Raw genomic sequence first — 21987 nt, forward strand, 5'->3', positions numbered from 1 at the left:
CGAATCGCAAAACGCCAGATTGTAACTACTGCTCTAACTCATGACTTTGTCTTTTTGCCCTTCTTTCCCTTCTTCTTCTGAGGCGTCGCCTCCTTTGTAGGTTCGGCTTCCTTAGACTTGGCCGCTTCAATCTCCTTATCCCTAGACTCGGTTTGCTCGGCCAGGGGAGCGGCCTCTATAGCCTTTGGCGCCTCCTCAGTATTGTTCTCCAACAGCGGCTTGGCCTCGGCTGGCTTGAGCTTAGGAGCTTCAAACTCATAGCCCATGGCCTTCAACTTCTCCGCCCTAGAGGCACGCCTTTGTTCCTCCTTGGAGATCCTCGCTTGCCATTGGGACTCGGACAGGGGCCGCTCCAGCTGCCTGCCTGCCATCTGGTTCCAGGGCACCACCTTGAAACGGCGATTGGCACCCTTGAACAGCTCAGGATGTACCTGGCTGGGCGGGACAATTTTTGCCGTCAGGATATGCCCGAACAAGAGGTATTTGTCCATGGTGCGCGCGGCAATGTCGGCCACCTCAGCATCGGCAAACTCGATGAAGGCCCGGTGACGGCTCGCACCCGTCTTCTTGTTCCGAACTACCCTGAGCCTCGTAATCTCGCCGAACTGGCCAAAGTAGGCCCGAATCTCGTGCTCGTAGAAACCGTGGGGGATTCTCCCCAGGTACATGACACCCGGCTGGCTACCATTGGTAGAGGATTTGGTCGGCTTTTTTGCTTTCGGAATCTTGCCGACGTCTTGGCCCTTCTTGTACGTGCTGATCTGGGTCTGCTCCTCTCCCTCATCGTCGCTGTCGAGAGTCTCCACCAGCGCCTTGGTCTCCTCGTCAACGTCCTCTTCGTCGCCAGACACGTCATCGCCGTTTTTCTGCTTCTCCAGTTCCGCGGTCTTCTTCTCTGGCTTCTCGGCGGGGGACTTGTCCTTCAATGACTTCTCTTTCTTCTTCATTGCCGACTTCGTTGGGGCAGCCTTGTCGCCGGCTGGCGCAGCAGCTTTCTTGCTAGAGGCGACATCCTTGCTTGGTTTAAGCTTCTTTACGGCAACGGGGGAAGCATCCTCAGGAGCTGGAGCAGATGCACTGTGTCAGCAGTATTCAGGATCTGTAAGCATGATATCACCAACCTTTGCGCTTCTCGGCCTTCGGGGTGGTCTTGGTAGCCTTGGTTGCCTTGGCTGTCTTCTTCGCTCGGGGGGGTAATGGTGTCTCTCTCTCCGCCTCTGCAACAGCAGCTAGAGATGGGTAATTAGCCTTCTGAGCAACATGATGCCCGTATTGAACTACTAACGCTTTGATTTTCTTTTGCGCAGCTCAGGGGCCATCGTATACGGTTGTCCTTGGGAATCTGTGTAGGTAGGTTGTTGCTTGCGGTGTAGCTAACTCTTCCCTTCAATTCATTAAAAATTCTGGATTCTGCCCGACGAATGCAGGGCGGTGAGAGTGTGATCCCCAAGGGAGCCCCATTGCCCCACAAGTTTAGTGCATCTTTCCTTCTGAAGTTCTGGCACCCAAACCTGACCCTTGATCCCCGCACTCTACTCTACAGAGTGGTCGTTCACCCAACCTTAGACCCGATTGGAAGCAACCTTCCTGGAAACGTGGTGGGAGCATCTCACCACGGAACTGCCAGCTAATACCTCTGCACGTGGCCCGTAGGAGCGTTCAAGCTGTCGTTGAGAGCCTATGCGTGCCAACAGAGATCACCCACTCCCTTCGTGCGTCCTGGAAGGCAAGCAGCACTGAGATGCCCACCACCCAATATCCATACCCAGTCTGCTTCCTTGAATGATCTGGCACGGCCGGTAGTAGACTTCGCATCACCAGAGCAGAGCTGAAAGTCAGTGATTGGGCTCGGCGCGAATCGGGTAGAGTCCCTTACGTGCGCACCAGCTTTAAAGTTAGGCTGCAGGGCATTTTGGTGGGCAAAGACACTGCATGCCTGTTTCATCTGAGCTGTGCCTTCAAGGAGCAATGGTTTGGCCTGGACTCCTGACTCTCCTTTCACAGCTTTCTACATACATATCCAAGGACCTCCACACCTCAACTGCCTACGATATTCCCATTGCCGTCGGCAAGGTCCTCAGCTCCCCAAACCAACGGGACTGATACCCAACCCGGGCCCGCGAATGCTACCCGTCGAGTGTAGTGTCTACCGCCTCATGCATCACGTTACTACCCACCGCTGCCCGCCAACGCAGACTCATGCGCCGCTGCGCAAGCCATGACACGCGTGTCTGCTGCAACTCAGCCTCACAGACCGCTCCACATATAAAATTGAGTATCCCTAGGAAATTTCCAAATGGTAGCAGTACCCTAGCGGCTATCAATACATACCTTAGAGACAGAGAGCTTCCAAGGACGAGTCCCTGACCAGGAGGGACTCTCGCGCCCGCCATGTCTGAGTCCAAAAAGAAGAGCTTATGGAGCCTGTTCCTTAACAAAAAGTCGGCAAATAAGAGTGAGAAGTTGGTATGATTTTACTCTCGGCAACAACTGAGATGATTCGCATGTATGTGCTGACAAGGGGGTCAAGGTCAAAGAATCCCCGAGAAGGGCAAGCGAAGGTGATGTCCTCGATCGCCGTAGGAGGTCAGATGCGCCCACCGGGATTTCGAGCACCAGGCGGAGGCCACGACGGACCGACCTGAGCGCTACCAAGGGAAAGGGCCGCGAGGATCCGCATAGCGATTCATACGATCATGGGCCGCTGACCGAGTGGCCGCCCTCGGGAATGTCGAGCAGCGAGGAGCTGAACTTGGGCCCGGCCATGCAGCTTATATCCCGAGGCGTACCCGCATTTAAGGGTCACAAGCGGCCAATACCCCACGCTTCTGACCACTACTATGCGCTCTTCGCGACCGTGGCCGGTAATCGGGGCGAAGAGACTGACGCTGTGAACCTACACGACTCCATGACGCAGCTCATGACATTACGCCTCGTCGAGTCGGGACCCGCCAACTACCCCTGGGAGACGCTGGAACAACCCAGCTACGCCTTCTGCTTCGGCAAACGCCCCGGCACCATCACATTGAACCACTGGGTATCCCTGGCGAGCGTCGTACCCCCGTCCATTGCGCTGCGCGATTCAGGGGTTGTGCCGCGCGAAGTTGAGCTGGAAACCATCCTTGCGCGTCTGAAGGAGCTGGAGAGGGGTTTGGAGGACGACGACGAGGATCTCATGTACAGGAATCTCTACCGGCGGTTACTAAAGGATCCAGATAAATATATGAGTCCGCATAAGACTCTAGATAAGCAGATCACCGACCTGATTCTGGTTCTCTCACGACCCGAGTGGACCGACTTCACCAACCCGAGAAACCAGGTCGTTACAAGATTCATTTTTGACACGAGCCCGTCAAACAGTCAGACATTCCACAAGTTCTTCCACCAGCTGCTCCTCAGCCTGGAACTGGACCTCCGGATTAACTCGCGCCACCACATGACGGAAGCGAGAGAGAAGCTCCTTACACAGATACCACCGACAATACAATGGAACCTAGCGTTGGCGCGCAGGTGGCGCGACAATATCCGCATCGAAGAATACGGCAACACACCGGACCAGCTGCAGCTGCGATTCAAGCTGAAGAGGCGACAGGTCAAGATGCTCAAACGATTTGCGCAAATGATGAAGTGGCCGAACCTCGAGGAAACGCTCTCGGCGCTCAAACGCCGCGACACCGACTCAACGCTCGACCTTGTCAGCTCGCACGCCATGGCTTTCTTCAGCGGGCTCGTCCTGCCCGGTCCCGCCTTCCCCTTCTTCATCATGAACTCCCTTATCGACATTGACCCGGACAAAGCCACCGACGACCTGTCCCTTCTGACGCATGTGCACCCAAACTGCGGCTTCCAATACCGCAACAGCTATACTTACTGGACAGCGACCTCGATTGTAGGCAAGGTTCTCGCCCCGACCTGCCGACAGCTGGCCGGGTGGGTTGGCCCGGCGCGGCCGACAAGCGACCTAGGACGCTCGCAGATCGCCCGCATCCGCGCGCGCCGTCCGCCCAATCGAGTGACGCCAGAAGACATCCGCTCCATGAGCGAGCGGTCCGACCCGCTCGGCCCGCCAAGCCAGGTCTACCCGGTGAGAGAATACTCGCTGGTAGGGCCCGACCGCGACGACGACGGCTACCTGGAGGATCTTGTCCGAATCGAACTGCTCAGCCTGCGACCCTGCGTGGACCGGCCCGGCACCGCCTCCACGGCTGCCACGAACGGCGACAATAATCACAACAACCACAGCAGCAGCAGCCATAGCAACAACAGCTCGACCGCCCCGCGCTGGTACGATGCCAGTATCCAGTTCGCCATTGACGGCGTCTCATGGCCGCTCCGGCTGGCCTTTGATGTCAGCTTTGTCTCGGCCTGGCCGTGCTCCGATGGCCCCCACCCGCTTTTTTTCGACTATGTCTACACTCCCGTCAAGGCGGATGAGCTGGTCAAAGTCCGGGACTGGAACGGAGTCTATGGAGGAGCGCAGCGGCACGACAGGAATGCGCGCTCGCTGTCCCCACCCGGGCCCGGGGCGGGCGCGAGCGGGAGCGGAAGTCATAACAACCGCACCACCGCCACGGGGGTGTCGAGTCCTAGTACGCTCAGCGGAGGGGACGACGAAAGGGTGCTCGTTGTCGAGGCGTTTGGCGTGCCGGATAACGAAGTCCTCGCGCGGGCGTGGTGTGCGCATTGGGGGCTGAGCGCCGTGGTGGCTGATTTAGGGAGAACTTGGTAAGTTCTTTCATTCCACGTTGAAGCTGATATGTGTGACCGTTGTTGGTGTGGTCTAACAGTGGCTGCCACTATAGCATGGCCTGTGCCATCCGAGAGGCGTACGCGGCGACCATGACGGTGGTGATTTTGGTCGATGAACAAGACCGCGATCGAGAGGATTAGGCGGTTTACCTATTGCAGAAAGCTTGGCTTGGCTTGGTTTGGGACAGCGAGGAGTGATGCATAGCATGGTTCTGGGATGGTGGACCCTGCGATTGGCTTTTGACTTTTGGCTTTTGGCTGCTTGGGTTTGGTTTGCTTTCCGGTCCTGGGCCATGGTAACGATGACGATGCAAGGAACACTTTATGATTAGGACGACATGATATTATTGAGATAAGGACGAGTTTAGAGGCATGGTGCTTCATCGAGACACAATACCCTAATCAAAGGTTTTCTTTTGATAAAAGTGATTTATTGAGAGTCATGAATTATACATTACCCCGAAGGCCGAATGTCATCGTCATCTTTATCCTCCTAAACGAGCGTTTGTGGGTATCGTGGCATCTATCAAAAACAATGTACCAAACCCAAAACCAAACAAGGACCGCTACCATATGTGCTCTCATTTGCCGTTATTCTTTTTTTCCATTTTCTCAAAGTTTGCCAATGGTTGATATCACTGGACGGACCAGAAAGGAGAGAAACAGTGACCACGGCTTCACCCCCTTTTTGGTACGTCCGCCCTCCAATGCTTTGGAGTAGTAAAGAGTGTATCTAATCTGGTGTTGATTAGACAGTGCCGGCGGCCGGAGCCGTGGCAGCGGGCGCGTGCTTCTCGGGGTAGTGGCCGCCGGGAGCGTGGACGCGGCCGTACTGGGTGAAAGCGATGTTGAGGGCACCATAGTCCCAGCGGCGGGAGAGGAAGACGACGGCGAAGGAGGTGACGGTCAGCAGGGCCAGGTCCATCACACCGAACCAGATGAGGCTGGGCGTGACGCCGATGTAGTTGCCGCCGTCCGACAGGCCCCAGGCAATGGGGAACAGAAGCCAAACGAGGTTGACCCAGCCCGCCAGCATGGTGTAGTCGCGGCCGGCGCCGACGCGGCCCGCGCTGCCCCTGCCGTGGTGCATGGTGGAGATGAGAAGGAAGATGTGCGCCAGGAAGCCGAAGGCGAAGAAACCCCACTTGTAGTTACTGGTGGTGTAGGCGGCGACCAGGTAGCTGATGATCCAGATCCAGGAGAGGGCGACGTTGTAGAGGATGGTGGCCCAGGCGACGCCGCTGAGCACTCCGAGGGCGATGATGAGGACCGGGAACTCGACGACCCAGAAGACGTACTTGGCCCAGAAGATCTGTCGGATAGGGCCGCTGCGGTCGAGTTCGTTGGACTGGCGGACGGGGTCCCATGCGAGGTCCGAGGCCATGGCGAAGTAGGCGATCATGCCGACAAAGTTGGCCAGGATGAAGAGGTAGTGGAAGAAGCGCTCGCCGGCTCGGGCCTTGAACTTGAGGCCATAGAGGACGAGCTGTGAAGGGGGTGGAGGGTCAGTTACTGTGGATTGCCTTCCATCGCATGAAGAGGCAGCCAACGACGAGGACGACTTACAAGAGATACTCCAAAGATGGTCGTGACAGTGAACAGCCAGTTGGAGCCGTTGGTCGTCAGATATTGGTTACCCGCGGGCGGGTGGACGTTCAAGGCGTCGTTTCGAGGGAATAGGGCTACCATGGTGGCTGTCTCTGGTAGGCAGGCAGGGCAATGGCTGTCCTCGTTGGGTATTGGGTATTCGCGGGGGAAAGGCGGATGTGGGAAGAGCAAGAGACGCTGGAACTGCAAATTATACTTTGGGGCGGGGATGGACTGGACATGAGGGAAGAAATAAGGTGTGGCATTGGGGCGGTATCAACTTCTTATAGCCGTGTCACGTTCACTCGCCCTCTCGTTCTCCCACTCGATGATGTCTGTGATCTCCCTGGATGCAGCAACGGCACGCAAGGGAGGGGCAACAGTAACACCGATCCATCGGAGCCATCCTCGTCCGCCCTACACCAACCGGTATGTACACTACACGTACACTCAGGATATTGTAAGCTTCCTTGAACTCCCGAACAATCCGGACTTGAACGAATTGGGCTGACTTGGAGCAGGTGATATCGAATAAGCGAGCCTCATCAATCATGTCACGACCCATCAACTTACACTCACAATCTGCTTGCCCATCCATGCCGCTAAACCCCAACAGTCCAAGGGTACCATTCCCATATCTGGTCAAGATCAGGTAAGGACAAGGTAGTGTATGCGTAGTGTCGATACATGCCGTTTCTGACATCACCCGAGTCACCTCATCCGAGTGACGTCCGCTGACTTTGCCGACCCGGGGAAAGGAAGTTTCTCGCGTTTCTCAGCCCAGCCAATGCTGTCACTCGATGCTACACACGCAGGTGCAGCTGTTTTTTTCTCTAGCCTTCTCCGGCCCATGCCGCTCATTGCGACAATGTAAGTGTCCGATTACAAAACAACACTCCGGCAACACCGGCAGCAGCCGAGTGACTCAACCTGATGTCCCCGTGGCAGACGCCCTTCCTTAGGAGCTTAGCAAACCCAACCCACGGCCGAAAAATGGCGATAGTGCCGTTGACGCCGAGCCGGGTTCGCCGTCCAGGGTTGCTGACAATTTCGAATCCCTTCGTTTTCGTCCTTCGTTCTTTCGTCAGAGACCCATTTTTCCTACTCAAAATTTGCCCAGCGAAAATTTTGTTCCTTGATTTCTTGAGAGGAAAAAAAATCAAAGAGACAAAAACAATGCTTTTCTGTTTCTCGCACTTTCTCTTGTCCCTTTCGGGAGCCAGGCATCTGCAATCTGCATCCTGCATACCCGCTTGCAGCCCGGGGCCCACTAATGCCGTGTGCCGCCGCTGCCCAAACGGATTGGCTCTTTCTCTCGAGCTCTCGCCCAGCCAATGACACACCCTAGCTAGGCTTAAAAACGTAGCAATAAGGCCCGGCATTGGTTTCCTTGGCATACGTTTAATGCAGACATCACATCACCATGTCTCGAGCTAAGCTGTTAGCGAGGCCAAGCTACCGGAAGGTTCGGTGGAGCGGGGTGGTATGCAGCCTGTCCTGCAAGGAAAGAAGCACATGATGATGATGGCATTGGTGATTGATGCCCGGTGATGATTAATTTACCATCAGGGTAGCCTATCCTCAACGAGCAACGAGTTAAACAGTGGGGACCCAGCTTTTGCACTTACACATCCAGACTCGACCGGAGTGTGGATGTAGCTCCCCGTAGATTGGTTGTTCAAATCTACGTGTTGGCAAAGTTACACCACATAGAGAGGGCAAGCAATATGACATGCTCGATATATTTCGTCCCCAATGAACGAACGTTGACCTGCAACTCCCGCCCGAAACCGCGCTAATCACCAACAAATCCTGAATACCGAAAGTGTAGTACACTATACCGGCAGCCGCCGCTGCAATCCCGCTGCACTTCCGCTCGTGCTCCGAACAACGCCGATCCCGAGCAGAGGCGAAGGAAGGGGCACTTCTCGCATTCTCTGATATGTATCACGCCACCACTCCTTCCGCCCAGTGATGTAGCTGAGCTTGAGGAAGGGGGAGCTCCAAGCTCGCCCATTGGCTAGGCCGTTTGTAAGCCAGACAAGCATCTCTCAGACAGTTCTCTGCCAGCCACCCATCAGTATAAGCCAAAAAACAACCATAAGGTGAGTCGTGCTGAAGATCACGGAAGTTTTTGCTTGACCGCTAGTTACTGTTTGTACGAAAAGGGGCTCAACCTTTTTCAGCCCTCGCACATCGGTCAATGAACCCGTGACTTGCGCACCCCGCATATGCCTCACCTCCCCTCACCCAACCTCTCCGAGACCCCGAGCTAGCCGTAGATAGCCAGCCTGCTGTACATGGTTGCCTCGAGGTTGCTTTCCTGGGCCTCTTCTAACCTGCGCGTACCGTCCACTCGCGTGTTCTTGCCGTGTCGTTGCCCGAGATGGACCGACGAAGGGACAGCCCCAGCCGCTTCGTTCCCCTCCAAAGACAAATTCATCCTCCGTATCCCTAGTCGTATGCTAGGTGCAATACAGAGCCGTACCCTCCATAAGACGCCAGCCAGCTGCAACCAATTCCCCTGACCAACCAAATCAAATCCAGCAAGTCCGTGCGGGGGATGGTGGTGCAGAGTACATACAGACATCCATACATGAAACGCCATGCGCCGGGGAGAAAAAAGGGGTCATGTGGCCTAAAAGAGGCGCTCTCCCGCAGCACCATACCGTAGTTTCCCGCTGCTTGTCAGCACTACCGTAGACCCTTCCCGATCAGCAAACCATCAAGTGTGAACCCTCACGCAGTAGGCGCCTTCATCTGAGAGACGGCCGCCTTCGCGCGCTCGCGGATATCGAGCAGCGCGTCGCCCTGCTCGAGGCTTTCGAGCTTGGCCTTGAACCCGAGGCGCTCCAGCTCCAAGACGCGCTGCGAGCAAGGGAGCCTGTCGCCATCGCTGTCGAGGCACGACAGGTTCATAAATAGGTGGCACAGGGCGCGGCGGACGTGGTCGTCCTTGCTGTTGAAGTGGCCGCCCAGCAGCTTGAGCAGCTCCGTTTGCGCAATCACCAGGTGGCGGTGCCGCGGGATGCTCGCCGCGATGTGCACCAGGATGTATGTCAGATTCTCGATGATGCGCGCCTGCGGGTAGAGCACGACCGTATCGCCTACACCTACGCCTACGCCGCGCATCGACGACGACGCCGACGATGACAACGACAACGACGGCGAGTGGCGGTTGCCGCGCCGGTGCCGCCGCCCAAACGCGCCCACCACGCGCACCTTGAGCTTGTCCGCTAGTATGCCAAACAGCCGGTCCTGCCCGATCTCGGTGAAGAGGTAGTCGATCAGCTCCGTTTGGCTTTCGGGCTCCGAAGAGAGGAAAATGAAATTGCGTATGAAACCGAGGCCCTGTTCCTGGATGGCAAGGCTGTCGTTGCGGGCTTTGCGCGCCGGGTTGAGCTCCGAGTCGCGGAGCGCCGCGAGCTTGAACCCCGCCTGCTGCATCCGCGACGACGGCGCCCGCAGCGGCATTGAGCTGGCCGTGGCGAAGCGGCTCATGGCCGGCCAGACCCAGGCCCGGCCGTTGTCGTCTTCGTAGTTGTCGCCCTCCATATCCTCGTCGTCATCAGCGTCTGGGGGAGCCCGCCGCTCGGGCCGTAGCCGCGTGTGCAGTGACTCGTCCTCGGACGCGTCATCGCTTATGAGTTGCACTAGCCAACCTGGCTCGAGCTCTTCAAGGCACTGCTTCCTCAAGTTGCTGGGCGCACCAAGCAGCAGATGCTTGAGTGCCCAGAGCGAATTGAGCCTCAATCCAGGATTTAGCGAGTGCGCGAGCTTGCAGAGCGTTTTGACTATGCCCGCTTCCACCAAAGACTAAACTATAATTAGTACATCTTGTTCGACTTGTAGATCTGTGATAGAGAGCTACGCACCTCATACATGGGGCTTAACGTGGTTACCAAGTTGATGACAACGGCCGAGGAAGCAATCTGAACGCCGGCATCTGGATGTCTCAGCAGCTTGCTGATCGGTATCCCAACGTTGTTGTCGCCGAGAACCGTCCGCACAATCCTGATTGATCTCGCCAGCGCCCTGACAGCATAACACGCTGCGATGATAACAGTATTTGGATTGTGTCCATATGGTGAGGTTCCGCTGGGCATATCTACGTCTTCAGAGCCCTTCTCAGGGGCTGGTTTCTCCTTGGCGTTCTTCGGTTTCCCTGGCGATGGAGAGAGCGCTTCCACTATGTAGGGTACCACATCTTCATCAGCAAGCTCCATTCGGTATTCTTCCCTGAGGGTAGCCAATGCTGCAATGAGCTTCAATGCGCTTTCCCTCATTCTAATTTTGTGTGCATACGCTGGAACCTGTCCTGGAGGCCCAATCCGGCACGTAGCTAAGCCATCGGAAGCGTCGCTGCCCCTGTCGGGGTTGGGAGACCACGGCCTCGGAGGGGATTGCACCGACTGTGGTTCGAAAGCGGTCTTCAAGAGCTTCGCGGCGATCTTGATTGCACCGCATTCATGCGCAGCCTGCTGCAGAGGCTCGCTGTCGTGGACTAACCGAGCCAAGACCTCAGGTGTTCGTTCCATGATAGCCCAATCCAAAGCAACCTCGGGTCCGACGTAGGCGGCCTGCAGGGCGGCGCTAGGGATTTCCTTGTCATGCTCCTTCATCAGCTGGCAAAGCAGCGGGATCACTAGAACCGCGAGTGCCTGCTCTCGCTCCGGACTCGTAAAACGAGCCTTGAACAGCGAAGCTAGTACTGAGGCAGCCATGACTCGCTCCAGTCCATGCGTCGACCGGATGAGGTGGATGAGCCATGGAATCAAGGGGCTCTCTGGGTCATCACCGTCCAAATCCTCAGTCGAAGCGTCCCAACCCGTAAATCGAAAAGTAGATGATCGCCCAGCCGCGACCAAATTCTCACGGGACATGGAGAACCCCAAAGGCGGGAATTGTGCGGAGTGGCTGGAAAGGATTCTAGTTTGAGAAACTGGCACGACCGGCAGCAGATAATCCAGTGCACCGGGATTCTTGATTCGAATGTTGCCGAGGCCGCTCATCTCCAGCGCGTTCCAAGCAGCTCTTGACTCCGTAGCCGGGGGGGTGAACTCTGCCGAGGGAAAAACGGCCATCAAAGCCGGGGAATAAAGCAACAAACAGCAGCGGAAACGAGAGTCGGCGATGATGGCGGATATCGCCTCGAGAACCAGACCCAAGTCAGCACCGCGGGGCGCAGGGGCTGGTATCAAGTCGGCCATGCCGTCGCTTTGGCCGAGAAGTTCTGCCCCCGGAACCACTTCCCCTCTCGCGACCACAAAGCTGGCCAACATGGTGGCCAGCGCATCCAGGATGCCGCCGTCAGCTAGGGCATTTTGAAGATGCTGACTCTTGCAGAGCCGGCTGATCAGGGTCGCGACTAGGCATTTTTGTTCTTGTACCACGGGGTCTGTAGACTCCTGAGTAAGGATGGAGCGAAAGGCGTCGATGGAGTGAGGTGCGAACACGGTTTCGGAGAGACTGTTGATGTCATCCACCCATGAGGGCGCAAGGCGTGTGGAGTCGGTGATGTTCCTTAGGGCGCGTAGGGCTGTCAGCACAATCTGGGCAGGGTTATCCAGCGGAGAGATATTGGACAGGATCACGGGAACCGCTCCAGTGGCGTGAAAAGGGCCGAGAAACGAGGGACCGCCTGTTCGCATTAGCCTGACAACTCCTGAACTAGGCGCTTCGAACTCCTGGCAGACTAACCATATGCAAAACTGGCGAGTAGCTGCAACGCCAACAGCCGTACTACCTCATCCTCAGCAAGACCTCCCGATCGCCCTGACTGCAATCGCGACTCTTTGCTACTTGGCGATGGCGGGGATCGGCTGTTGAGCTGTACTATCTTGACGAGCGATTCCAATATTCCACACTCAATCCATCTCTCTTTCCGCTGGACGTGGCCGACTATATCATCCTTCAGGGAACGAAGCGCGGCAGCCTGCTCCGAGTAGTTTCTGGCAACTCTAATCTGCGAGAGAATTGGAGGGCTTTGGATTCGAGCCATAACGATCGGAATATTTCAACGCTGCGGCGCACCGCCCGGGGCCAGCCGCTCGCTGTACAAAGAATTCGCGGGTATCAAGTGTACCAGACGTAGAAGGCGAAATGGGGGACTGGTGACGGGGATGACGGGGATGATGGGGAAGCTCTGCGTTCTGCGTTCTGCGTTCTGCGCGTCGAAAGCTCAAGTGAAGGCTCGAGTGGAGTTTGGCCTTGATGTGACGTTTGTAGCTTCCCGCTTTTGCGACTTCCGGTCTGCGGCGCCGTCGCTGTGTTTCGTCGTTAATACCAGATTAGTTGCTTTGCGTGTTGCTGGTGTTCCGGCGATATCTGATCGGAGAGGTGATGAAGTCGCCGCCGGTATATCAAATTTCCATCCATCTTCGACAAAGTTGACTTCCTAATGGATGCGGGTCATTGACCACAGGAACAGGGGCGTCCAACCCCGGCAGTTAACGTTACACAAACGGGTCTGTCTGGCCATTGGCCAGTGCTTGCCGCCTTAACGTGGTTATCTTATCGACTTCACTGAGCATCACTAATGCTCCAGGCTTGTCGCTCATCAGTCGCCTACAAGACAGAACACCACTGGATGTAGGTATCACAACATGCGAACCCCGATCTCACGGTCTGCAAGAACTCCAGATCAAGGGCTGGCTGAGACAGCCCCCTATCCGATTTCGAAGACCAAGAGTCATTTCAGTTTCCGTAAGTTGCAAACGTCCACGTGGGCAGCCGGGAGCAGAGGAACACAGCGGAAGCATGCTTCGCTGGGGTTGCCAGGCCCGTGGTTTCGGGACTTGCTTCTCAAAGTCGCCACACCTCCCTCCAATTGATCCACAAGATCGAGCAGCACAGGGCTTTGTCACGCTGCTTTATTTGGAGGACGGCTCGGACGGGCGTGGAATGAAATCAATGAATCCATACATATACATAGCAGTCCATATTAAAGCCAAGTAATTAGCCAGCTCGCTACAATAAGCACCAGCTAACGGCCACATGGTCGTCGATAGATAAGGAGCGTATCGCAATCCTTTTTGCTGTCACCGCTTCGTGGAATGCACAGCCGTTTCGTTTCGCCAAGCTCCTCTTCCGGTTTTCAGATCCACGCTAAGCGATCACGGCACCGCTATTCGGTCTCCCTCACATGACAACGTGATCCGTTTGGTTGTTTTCGTTGGACAACTCCACTGAGGCGTGCGGAAAACGCAGCCGCTCGGTGAGGGAAAGGAAGTTGGGCATAATCTGGGCCTGTTCCACACGGCCTTTCCGTTGGCCCTGAATGCATCGCACACAGAGCAAAGGGGCATTGATAAATATCACGGGTTGTGCACCCGCTCATGCCTAACATAATCAGTCGTCTTTATCGACGACTTTTTCAATACCGACCGCCACAAGAAGGAGTTTCGAGAGTGATTTGCGCAGCGGCCAGCAGAGAGGACATAAGGATTCGATCGGGGTCCCAGGTTATCTAATCTTGCATCATCCCGCTTTGCGGGCCCGGCGCGCAAAACCAAGAGACTCAGGTCCGCCCGAGGTCGACTCATTACCCTATCCAGCTATAGCGCTCCGATATTGCGAGGTTCTTCCTGTCGTTTTCGCCGACACCGCGCTTGCTTCGGGGCTACCGTGGCAGTCAAGAGGGTTCTTTGTGGGGAAGCCGAACAGAAAAGTGATCAGATGCGGCGGACCGATCCTGTTTGCCCCACCATAGCATTGATTGATCGGGCCCGCCGCACCAACTTCTCAACCTCCTCCCGCGCTGCACCTGCGCCTCGCAGGACGAAAATGAGATTGGGATGATGTTGGCACGGTCTCCGGCTCCCACACCATCGGTATCGGCCAATGCGTCTCCTGGAAGTAGCCTTGCCAACTTCCACTATGCCCCAGCGCCATCGCCGCGACAAGCTTCTCCCCGGGTCCCGGCTGCTGCCAAGTCTCTGCGGCAGCCGGCCTCGTCTTCCCCCGCCTCAATAGCCTCAACTTCGGTTCCGCGGCCGAAACGATATGTAGCTGTCGATGCCGCGACACAATACTCGCCTATGGAGCCTATGGACTACGCCACTGGTACACTACTCTCACGAAAAGCGCCTGCTGTATCTGAGCCACTAGATCCCCCGCCGGTTTCGGGCCCTACGTCGATGGCACTGCTTGGTGATCGGCCACCAGCCGCGACACAGTCGCCGGTGAGGCCCTCAAAGGCCGCGGTGGTCGTCGCAAAGCAGCCCATTACGTCTCAGGCCCTCTCGCCTTCGAAGAGGAGGAACTCGCAGGGGCCCGGCAGCAGCTCCAACACAGCGCCACTGGATGCGCTGCAAACCAATCCAACGCTCTCCAAGCGAGCAAAGCCTGAGAGAGCGCCGAAAATCCTGCCACAGCGATACGAGCACTGCCCCGTCGAAGACATGGTTGTTCTCATTGCCCATATGCTAGGGGAGCTGATCGAGACGAATGACACTCTTGCCCTTAAATCGGGCCATCTCACTCGATTCCATTCTCGGTAGGACCTGCCCGACCTACTGTGTCAAACTCGCTTGCTTGTTTTCTTTCCGATTGTGGGGCACTGACCGCTATCTGTTTTAGCACCGCGCCGGGGATATCAGTGCTGGATTATCTTCACCGACTAGCAAAGCACGCCACGCTCACGCCTCCGCTCCTCTTATCCATGGTTTATTATATCGATCGCTTATGCGCGCTATATCCCGACTTTACCATAAATACGCTTACCGTCCATCGGTTCCTTATCACTGCGGCGACGGTTGCCGCGAAAGGGCTGTCGGATGCCTTTTGGAACAATTCAACCTATGCAAGAGTTGGCGGAGTCAAGGTTCAAGAGCTCAAATTGTTGGAACTCGAGTTTCTGCACCGGGTCGATTGGAAGATCGTCCCTAATCCAGAAGTGCTTGTCGCTTATTACAAGGGGCTCGTCGATCGCACGCCCGGGTACACGCTACAGGCGGAAGAGGGTTCTGGAGAAAGCGAGGATATTGACGACAGTGACGCCGTTGAGGATGACATTGATGACGTCGAGGAAGCCCATGAAGAGGCTGTGATTGGTGACGAAGCGAGTGTTGCGACGCGCACGAGCAAAAAGCCGTTGCCGAGCGGGTAGCAGGACACCACACGGATTCTCTCTATATAAACGAGTCCGGAGGCTGGCGAAAGGATGATTGCATGGGACCGGCGGTGCCCGGCCTCGGGACGGACGGAGTTAGGGGGGCGCTCTTTTGCATTCTCAATCTGGAAGAGGAAACCGGACAGCATCCGCAGCAGGCCGATCAGTGAGTTGGGCCGGAGGCTGTTGGGTTTTAGGGTAGGGTTTGATCTGTATATAGGTCTTCAGAGATACCCTGACGGGAGGTACCGCACATGTTGATGGAGATGCGTTGACAGCATGGTTCGCTTGGATATCGTACAAATGAAGTGTCTGCAAATTGTGATCGAGGCAGATCATGCACTGCACCGCAAACTGATTCCATTGACTATTCATGATTCACTCGTAACGGGGTGTAACGGAACGTAACGTAAACGTTAGGTTTTGCGGGGTACGGAGGTATCGAGGATGCAACCCCCAGAGAATGAGATCACAATTATCACAGGGGTAAGATCCGAGATTCAGCCACGCCAAGACCTAGCTGTGGCAGAGGTCATCTTGGGCCTGATCCACTTTCCTTACCGTTCCCAAGCTCCTCAAGAGAGCTCTGCGACAACAGCCTAAGCGCCTGGTAGCGTACCTCTCAACGGACAATGAAGTTCCCAACTATAATACCGGCCTTTCTGGCCGCCACGAGCAGTATAGCCTTCGTCAACGCCGACCATGGCAGTTGGACCGCAGCCATTTACATCCAGCCCATAACACCACCGCCAGGAACAGCAGCAGCAGCAGCAGCAGAGCAACCGGCTCTCCTCGCCGAGATTGCCATCCCAGATAACCGTCAAACCCAGGACTCGGAAACACACGCAGCTGAAGTCCTCGCGTACGAAGCGCCCGACCTCGACCTCGGCTTCAACTCAGACTCCACATCACGACCACAACAACAACCACCCACTCCCCCGCTCCGAATAGGCGTCTACAACTCGTCCACAAGGGAGTGGCTCTCGCCCACCTCGGTGGTGTCGGCGTCCAACTTTGCAAAGGGCTACGCGCCGCACTTTGTGCTGACCGTCGACGACGACGACGGGCAGCCGGGAGAAGATGGTGGTGCCTTTAATAAGATCCTGGGCGTGACGTGCCGCGGGGTGCGCATCGACGCGGGCCAGACGCGTGACTTTGGGCCCCAGGCCGTCGTTCTGCGCGCGGGCAAGGGCGCCCAGCCCGCCTTGGGCAAGCCCGTTATTCTCAGCCTGGAGGGGAAGAGGAGAGGTCCTGGCGGGGAAGGGGAGGAGAAGAGTTTCTTGCAGAAGTACGTGAATCTTTCTTATTCTTCTCACGTTTTATGACTCACACTCAGAGGGTGTGTGTGATGGGAGGGGGTTGGTTGGTAGAGACTGATGCTGACTGTTGTGGTGCAGGTACTGGTGGGCGATTGCTATCGGCGCCTTCCTGTTACTTTCCGGAGGCGGAGGCGGGCAGGAGTGAGAATAGATTTACTGGTCCTGCTTGTCACTCGGGGTTTCGAAATGCGAGATGTCGCCGGCCGCCTGGTCTTTTCCGTGAATGTGGATTGGTGAGGTGCTTGGGAGGTTATGTCCGTTATCTACTCCGTACGGTATGGCATCTCTTCTTGATCCTCCCATATCATACTTCTGCGCCCTAGGGTCCCTTGATGCATTTAAAACGGAGGCATTTCTGTTTCTCAAGGCTGGGGCCCTCAAGGAGTCTGTTGTGCAGCCACCCCTTAGCTACTGTATTGTACTGTACAGTGCAATACGGATACTGTATTGTACAGTACATAACTTTTCCAGCTGGTCGCCAGTGGCGACGGGCGATCCACCTGGTGCGGGAAGTTTGCGCAAACCCCACAAATAAGCACAGGCTCCAATCCATAACGCTAGAAACAAGCGCGACGGTCAGAGTTTCGGGCACCCTCTCGGCCTCTCACCTTGTCAACAAATCTCTTTCGTCTCTTCTATCTGCCCATTTTCCCGCGAATCTCAAACTACTTCCAATTTTGAGCGCTCCTACCCATTTCCAAATTCTGCCTGCATCGCCCACAACACTTACCCTCCCTCGACCGGCCCTCATCGCAAACATGGCCACGGAGAACGGAACTACCGAGCGCGCGGCCGTTGCTAATCCAGAGACGGGCGACGCGCTTGCTACCGATCCTAAGGGCAAGGGCAAGGGCAAGGCTGTCGCCACAGAGGAGGAGCAGGTTGAGGATACTTCGATGGTTGACGATGACGATGATGATGATGACGACGATGAGCTTCCTGAGGAGGTAAGTGTGCACGCGCGCAGTCGCAATTGTAGTCGCGTCGCCATTCGTAGCTTGGCGCTAACAATGTCTTCGTGCAGGAAGCTGAAGAGGGTATGTCAATTGCGTGCCGTGAGCCCCTCTGCGATGTCACGAACCTAACCGTCGAGCAGCGGATGATGACAACATGGAGGAAATCGACCTTGACAACGTCATTGGCCGCCGCACCCGCGGCAAGGTGATCGACTTTGCCAAGGCGGCCGAGGAGAATCCCCCCGAGGACGACGAAGACGAAGATGAGGACGATGACTTTGTGGCTGAGGATGAGAAGATGGACGAGGATTAAGCGCGCCGCATCTCGAATATAAGACACGCGCGCTTGGTATGACAATGGGATGGGACATGATATCACGACAGAATCAAAGAGCTAGGCCCCCAACTCTCGGACTTGCATTGCTTAGCTGGCATTGAGCAGATGGACCATCTTGGCGGCCTGTCTGCCTTGTTAGCTGATTTGCGAAGGAAGGGCCATGGGAGTTGCAGGTGGAGGGAACCAGCGCATGGAAACTGGGTGCGCTCTGTTGATATCTGCAGAATGGTAAATACATTAGCGAGCAACGCGCATCCTACCAGATCCGCGCCATTGTGTAGGTGCTTCGCGATTGGGGCCTCTTATTGCTCTGCGCCTGTTGCTCCGCTGCTTGCACTGGCCGCAGTGTCCAATCTGGCGTCGGTCAAATGTCTTTATATCAACACTACTTGAGACTTGAAATTGTTTCCCCTCGCTCCTGACCAGCCCAAAATAGGTACTTCATGTGCAAGCCGGCTTTCCAAGATCTCGAAACTCATTCATATGAATTTGACCGTTGCGCCGTGGCCAGAGGACACTGATCGCTCGGTAGCAGATCGCCTCCAGGTGCATGCTAATTGCTAAAACACATGAAAACGACCAGCGTCGCGTTCCCCCGCAGCCCCTGACAGGCTAGAGTCTAGACAACAATTGGCCAATCTAGTCGCCTATTGAGAGCCAATTTTGACCACTTGGATCCAAAAGCCTGGCTGCACATGGTTGGACAAAGGAACAAGTTTTCAAAAGGCAACGTATCGTGAACCCTGTTCACTCGGTACTCGTCATTCACAAATACAACGAAACTTTTTATCAGTATTGTTTTCTTATCTTCGCCCGAGCCTTTTCGACTGGACATGGAAAGCGAGTTTTTATCAAGATAGCATTACGTTCTACAAAATCCGGGCAGCATGGCTTCCAGGTGAGTTTCGGCGATTGTTGAACCCGTTGTGGATGGTGATGTCGCTGTGGAAGGCCAAGCTCTGGGGTGCGATGCCGACGACATACCGGAGTCCTGGAGCGCAACGTCTCGACTAGGACACCTCTTTGACATTGCGCTACTATGCTCGACACTTTCTTCGACATCTCTCAGTCGCGAACCCGAGTTACTGGCACATGGCGCTCCTCAACATCGCAATCCACCATCAAGCTCTGAACAGACCGTCAAGCTAACCTCGCATTCCGTCTACCAAAACAGGTTCGGAGCCTCGTCCCTGCACCAGCGCGACTCGCGCAGCGACCTCTTCAAGGGATACACCGGCGCGGGAAGCAGGCCGGTCAGCGCCAGTCCCGGTCGGCAGCAGCAACTAGGCGGCGGGTACGGGTACGGCGGGTACCAGCCGAGCAACGGCAGCACCAGCACCAGCCATCTTGGTGTGTCAGAAAGCAGGGGAGGTTACAGGCCGGCGACGCCGAACAGGAAGTGCGCATCCCTCAGCTACCGGCTTACAGCGGATCTTGCCGGGAACGGGTTGCTGATATAAAATTAGGGGCCAGTACAGCGACGCGGTGCTCAACGAGCTCGAGAGCCAGAATGATGAGCAAGTCGAGGGTATTTTGGGCAAGGTGAAGCTGTTGAAGGACGTGAGTTTGCCCGCCCCTCGTTATGGTCCCGCGGTTTAAAATAAGCTAAAGAGCTAACCCGGACCCGCGCATAGATGACCGTGGCGATTGGCGATGAAATCCGCGAGTCGTCGGCTCTAGCCGAAAAGATGAACGAGGGCTTCGACCAGACACGTCTCCGTCTCCGCGGGACCATGAACCGAATGCTTGTCATGGCGGAGCGGACCGGTGTCGGCTGGAAGGTGTGGCTGGCTTTCTTCCTGGCTGTGATCTTCCTCTTCGTCTATGTTTGGCTGTTCTAGAGAGGGATGTGGGGGTTGTTACCAGGGCTATAACATTTGCTTAGATCCGGTTTGCGTCATGGACCGGCGGCACAGGCGCTTGGAGCTTGGGAAGTATACTATCTCGTCATGGGTTTGGGATATTAATTGCTGGGCATGACGGCGTATCAACAACTCGCATGTGGTTATGAACGAAGCACTCCTGATAACGAAATTGTAATTCTAAAGCCCTGTTTTATTGCTTCACTCAATTCTGCGTTCAACAAGAACGTGCTGAGCCGGTAATAGCATACCAACTTGGTAGAACTCCTAGACGCCAAGCGCCTTGTACGAATGCGGGTATCATGCCGTTGTTGAGCCGATTATGCTCCCCCTTTTAGCACAGTTACTGTGTCCGTCGTCCAACATGCGGGCTGCTGCCCATAAAGCTGCTACCATCCCTCGACAAGAACCCACTGATATCTAGACTCGACCTCGGCCCACCACTCCGCCGAAGACTGTTCCGGTGATGGAGGATCTGCGAGCTACGACGGTAGCTGAGGTTGTGCCCGCCATCACCATCACTGCTAAGGGAGGCCTCGGAGTCGGTGTGCTCATAACCACCGCTGGCTTCTGCCTCGGGAATCTCATCGTCAAGGTTGGCCTCCATGTCCATGTCGGAGCCGGGTTCCACCTCGTCTTGTCTATGCCCTTCGCCCACGAGGTCATCTTCGTCCAGGATATGCGCCTGGTCCTCCTCATCAATGTCTTCGTCGGCGCCATAGAAGTCCCCACCACTAGTGGCACCTCCCTGCTGCCCACCACGCGCCAGCCTCTGCCTCATGCGTTCTTCGGTGGCGCGTATATTCGCCATCCTATCAGCAAGCTCATGCTGCTGTTGGAGCCGCCGCCGACGGTGCGCCGCCAGGTACGAGGCATCATTATGCTCCCCCTCCTCAGTTTGCCCATCCTCGTGTTCCTCTTCCTCCTCATCTTCCTCCTCATCCTCATCACTAGCCCCATCATACCCAAACCCGCCCTCGTCTGCATCCGGGATATCCTCGTCCAAGTCCCTACCACCCATGCCGTCATCCCCCTCATCCACATCCAAGTCGAGGTCCAAATCCCCCTCTTCTTCCATCATAACCATATCCCCCTCCCCACCAACACCCCCACCACCACCACCATCGGCACCAGCCACCCCGGCCTGCGCAGCAGCGAGCGCAGCCTGGGCCTCGGCCTCGGCGAGCTCCTGAGCGACGCGCTCGCGGCGGAGCGCCTCGGCATGCTCCTCGGCCTCGCGGCGCTCCTCGCGCAGCTGCAGCAGCGTCTTGCCTACCCCAGGTGGCTTGAGCCATCCGCAGCCCAGGTTAGCGACGGCAGCGCGCCGGCGCTCGGCCAGCACCTCGTCCGCGCGCAGCCGGCCCAGCGGCGACCGCTCCACCGCGTTAACGGCCAGCTGGGCCGGAGTCAGCAGCCTGTTGTTGGCGGAGGAGGACCCATGACCCTGGCCCTGGCGGGAGGGGTGGTTGTTGTTGTTGTCGGCGGTGTTGGTGATGGCAGGGTTCGCGGTTGGGTTGGTGGCTGCTGTGATGCCGGCATTGAAAAGGATGCTGTTCGGGTTGTCCCCGGAGAGGCCGTGGTCGAAGGGATATCCGCTTACGCTCGGGTTGCGGGAGGAGGTGTACCAAAGGGAGTGGGACTGGGAATTGGACAGGCGTTAGCGGAGGCGCTTTAGGTGCCTGGAAGCTTGGGGCTTGGGCTAGTAAGCGAATGGCAGAAAGAACATACGTCCCGCGGGGTAAGATCTGGGAGTATGGAGAACATGGCGATTGGCGACGAGTTTCTGTGCAGCGTGATATCGGTATCAAATTGAGCTCAGTAATACAAACTCTGAGCGGATTTGAGCTGCCAAATCATGCGCGAGCTAGGAATTGTAGTCTCCATGGAAGCGCAGCGGCAACCTCACTTGCAGAGTGGTCCATGAACAAAGAATACTAGTAGTGGGAGGCGCGTGTCGCGTTATCATTTCCAGGCAAAGCACCATCGATGATCGGGGCCATTCAGCACTAGGGTTTCGGATTTCAAAGGTCGGCTCGGAATTTCGAAATCGGTTTTAAACTTTTGA

At 56.2% G+C, this 21987-nt stretch overlaps 8 protein-coding genes across 8 annotated transcripts; 5 read left to right on the top strand and 3 right to left on the bottom strand.

Annotated features, from left to right (window-relative positions):
* Positions 1-38: 38 nt before the first annotated feature.
* N656DRAFT_772790 (uncharacterized protein) lies at positions 39-1319 on the bottom strand (the record flags this gene model as incomplete). The annotated part of the gene is made up of 3 exons (XM_064813953.1): positions 39-1063; positions 1122-1229; positions 1286-1319. The coding sequence occupies 3 exons, from the start codon at positions 1317-1319 to the stop codon at positions 39-41; spliced, it is 1167 nt and encodes a 388-aa protein (XP_064664730.1).
* A 1072-nt stretch (positions 1320-2391) lies between these two features.
* N656DRAFT_720694 (uncharacterized protein) lies at positions 2392-4890 on the top strand (the record flags this gene model as incomplete). Its single annotated transcript, XM_064812459.1, has 3 exons — positions 2392-2466; positions 2531-4725; positions 4803-4890. 3 exons carry the CDS (start codon positions 2392-2394, stop codon positions 4888-4890), a joined length of 2358 nt encoding a protein of 785 aa, XP_064664731.1.
* Positions 4891-5497: 607 nt separating this feature from the next.
* On the bottom strand, positions 5498-6438 carry N656DRAFT_793375 (family A G protein-coupled receptor-like protein; the record flags this gene model as incomplete). Its single annotated transcript, XM_064817160.1, has 2 exons — positions 5498-6235; positions 6316-6438. 2 exons carry the CDS (start codon positions 6436-6438, stop codon positions 5498-5500), a joined length of 861 nt encoding a protein of 286 aa, XP_064664732.1.
* Positions 6439-9075: 2637 nt separating this feature from the next.
* N656DRAFT_720637 (ARM repeat-containing protein) lies at positions 9076-12337 on the bottom strand (the record flags this gene model as incomplete). Its single annotated transcript, XM_064812454.1, has 3 exons — positions 9076-10152; positions 10212-11977; positions 12037-12337. The coding sequence occupies 3 exons, from the start codon at positions 12335-12337 to the stop codon at positions 9076-9078; spliced, it is 3144 nt and encodes a 1047-aa protein (XP_064664733.1).
* A 1798-nt stretch (positions 12338-14135) lies between these two features.
* On the top strand, positions 14136-15349 carry N656DRAFT_680140 (cyclin-domain-containing protein; the record flags this gene model as incomplete). The annotated part of the gene is made up of 2 exons (XM_064810541.1): positions 14136-14833; positions 14917-15349. Coding segments are annotated over 2 exons (1131 nt in total), but the record flags the coding sequence as incomplete, so codon positions are not given.
* A 947-nt stretch (positions 15350-16296) lies between these two features.
* N656DRAFT_680316 (uncharacterized protein) lies at positions 16297-16897 on the top strand (the record flags this gene model as incomplete). The annotated part of the gene is made up of 2 exons (XM_064810546.1): positions 16297-16736; positions 16846-16897. Coding segments are annotated over 2 exons (492 nt in total), but the record flags the coding sequence as incomplete, so codon positions are not given.
* A 628-nt stretch (positions 16898-17525) lies between these two features.
* Positions 17526-18036, top strand: N656DRAFT_763945 (uncharacterized protein; the record flags this gene model as incomplete). The annotated part of the gene is made up of 2 exons (XM_064813306.1): positions 17526-17733; positions 17861-18036. 2 exons carry the CDS (start codon positions 17526-17528, stop codon positions 18034-18036), a joined length of 384 nt encoding a protein of 127 aa, XP_064664736.1.
* A 911-nt stretch (positions 18037-18947) lies between these two features.
* Positions 18948-19901, top strand: N656DRAFT_802932 (uncharacterized protein; the record flags this gene model as incomplete). The annotated part of the gene is made up of 4 exons (XM_064818300.1): positions 18948-18958; positions 19235-19459; positions 19527-19620; positions 19695-19901. 4 exons carry the CDS (start codon positions 18948-18950, stop codon positions 19899-19901), a joined length of 537 nt encoding a protein of 178 aa, XP_064664737.1.
* Between the last annotated feature and the right edge of the window lie 2086 nt (positions 19902-21987).

The sequence above is a fragment of the Canariomyces notabilis genome (genome assembly GCF_033297395.1).
Source record: "Canariomyces notabilis strain CBS 508.74 unplaced genomic scaffold N656scaffold_49, whole genome shotgun sequence".
NCBI lineage: Eukaryota > Fungi > Ascomycota > Sordariomycetes > Sordariales > Chaetomiaceae > Canariomyces > Canariomyces notabilis.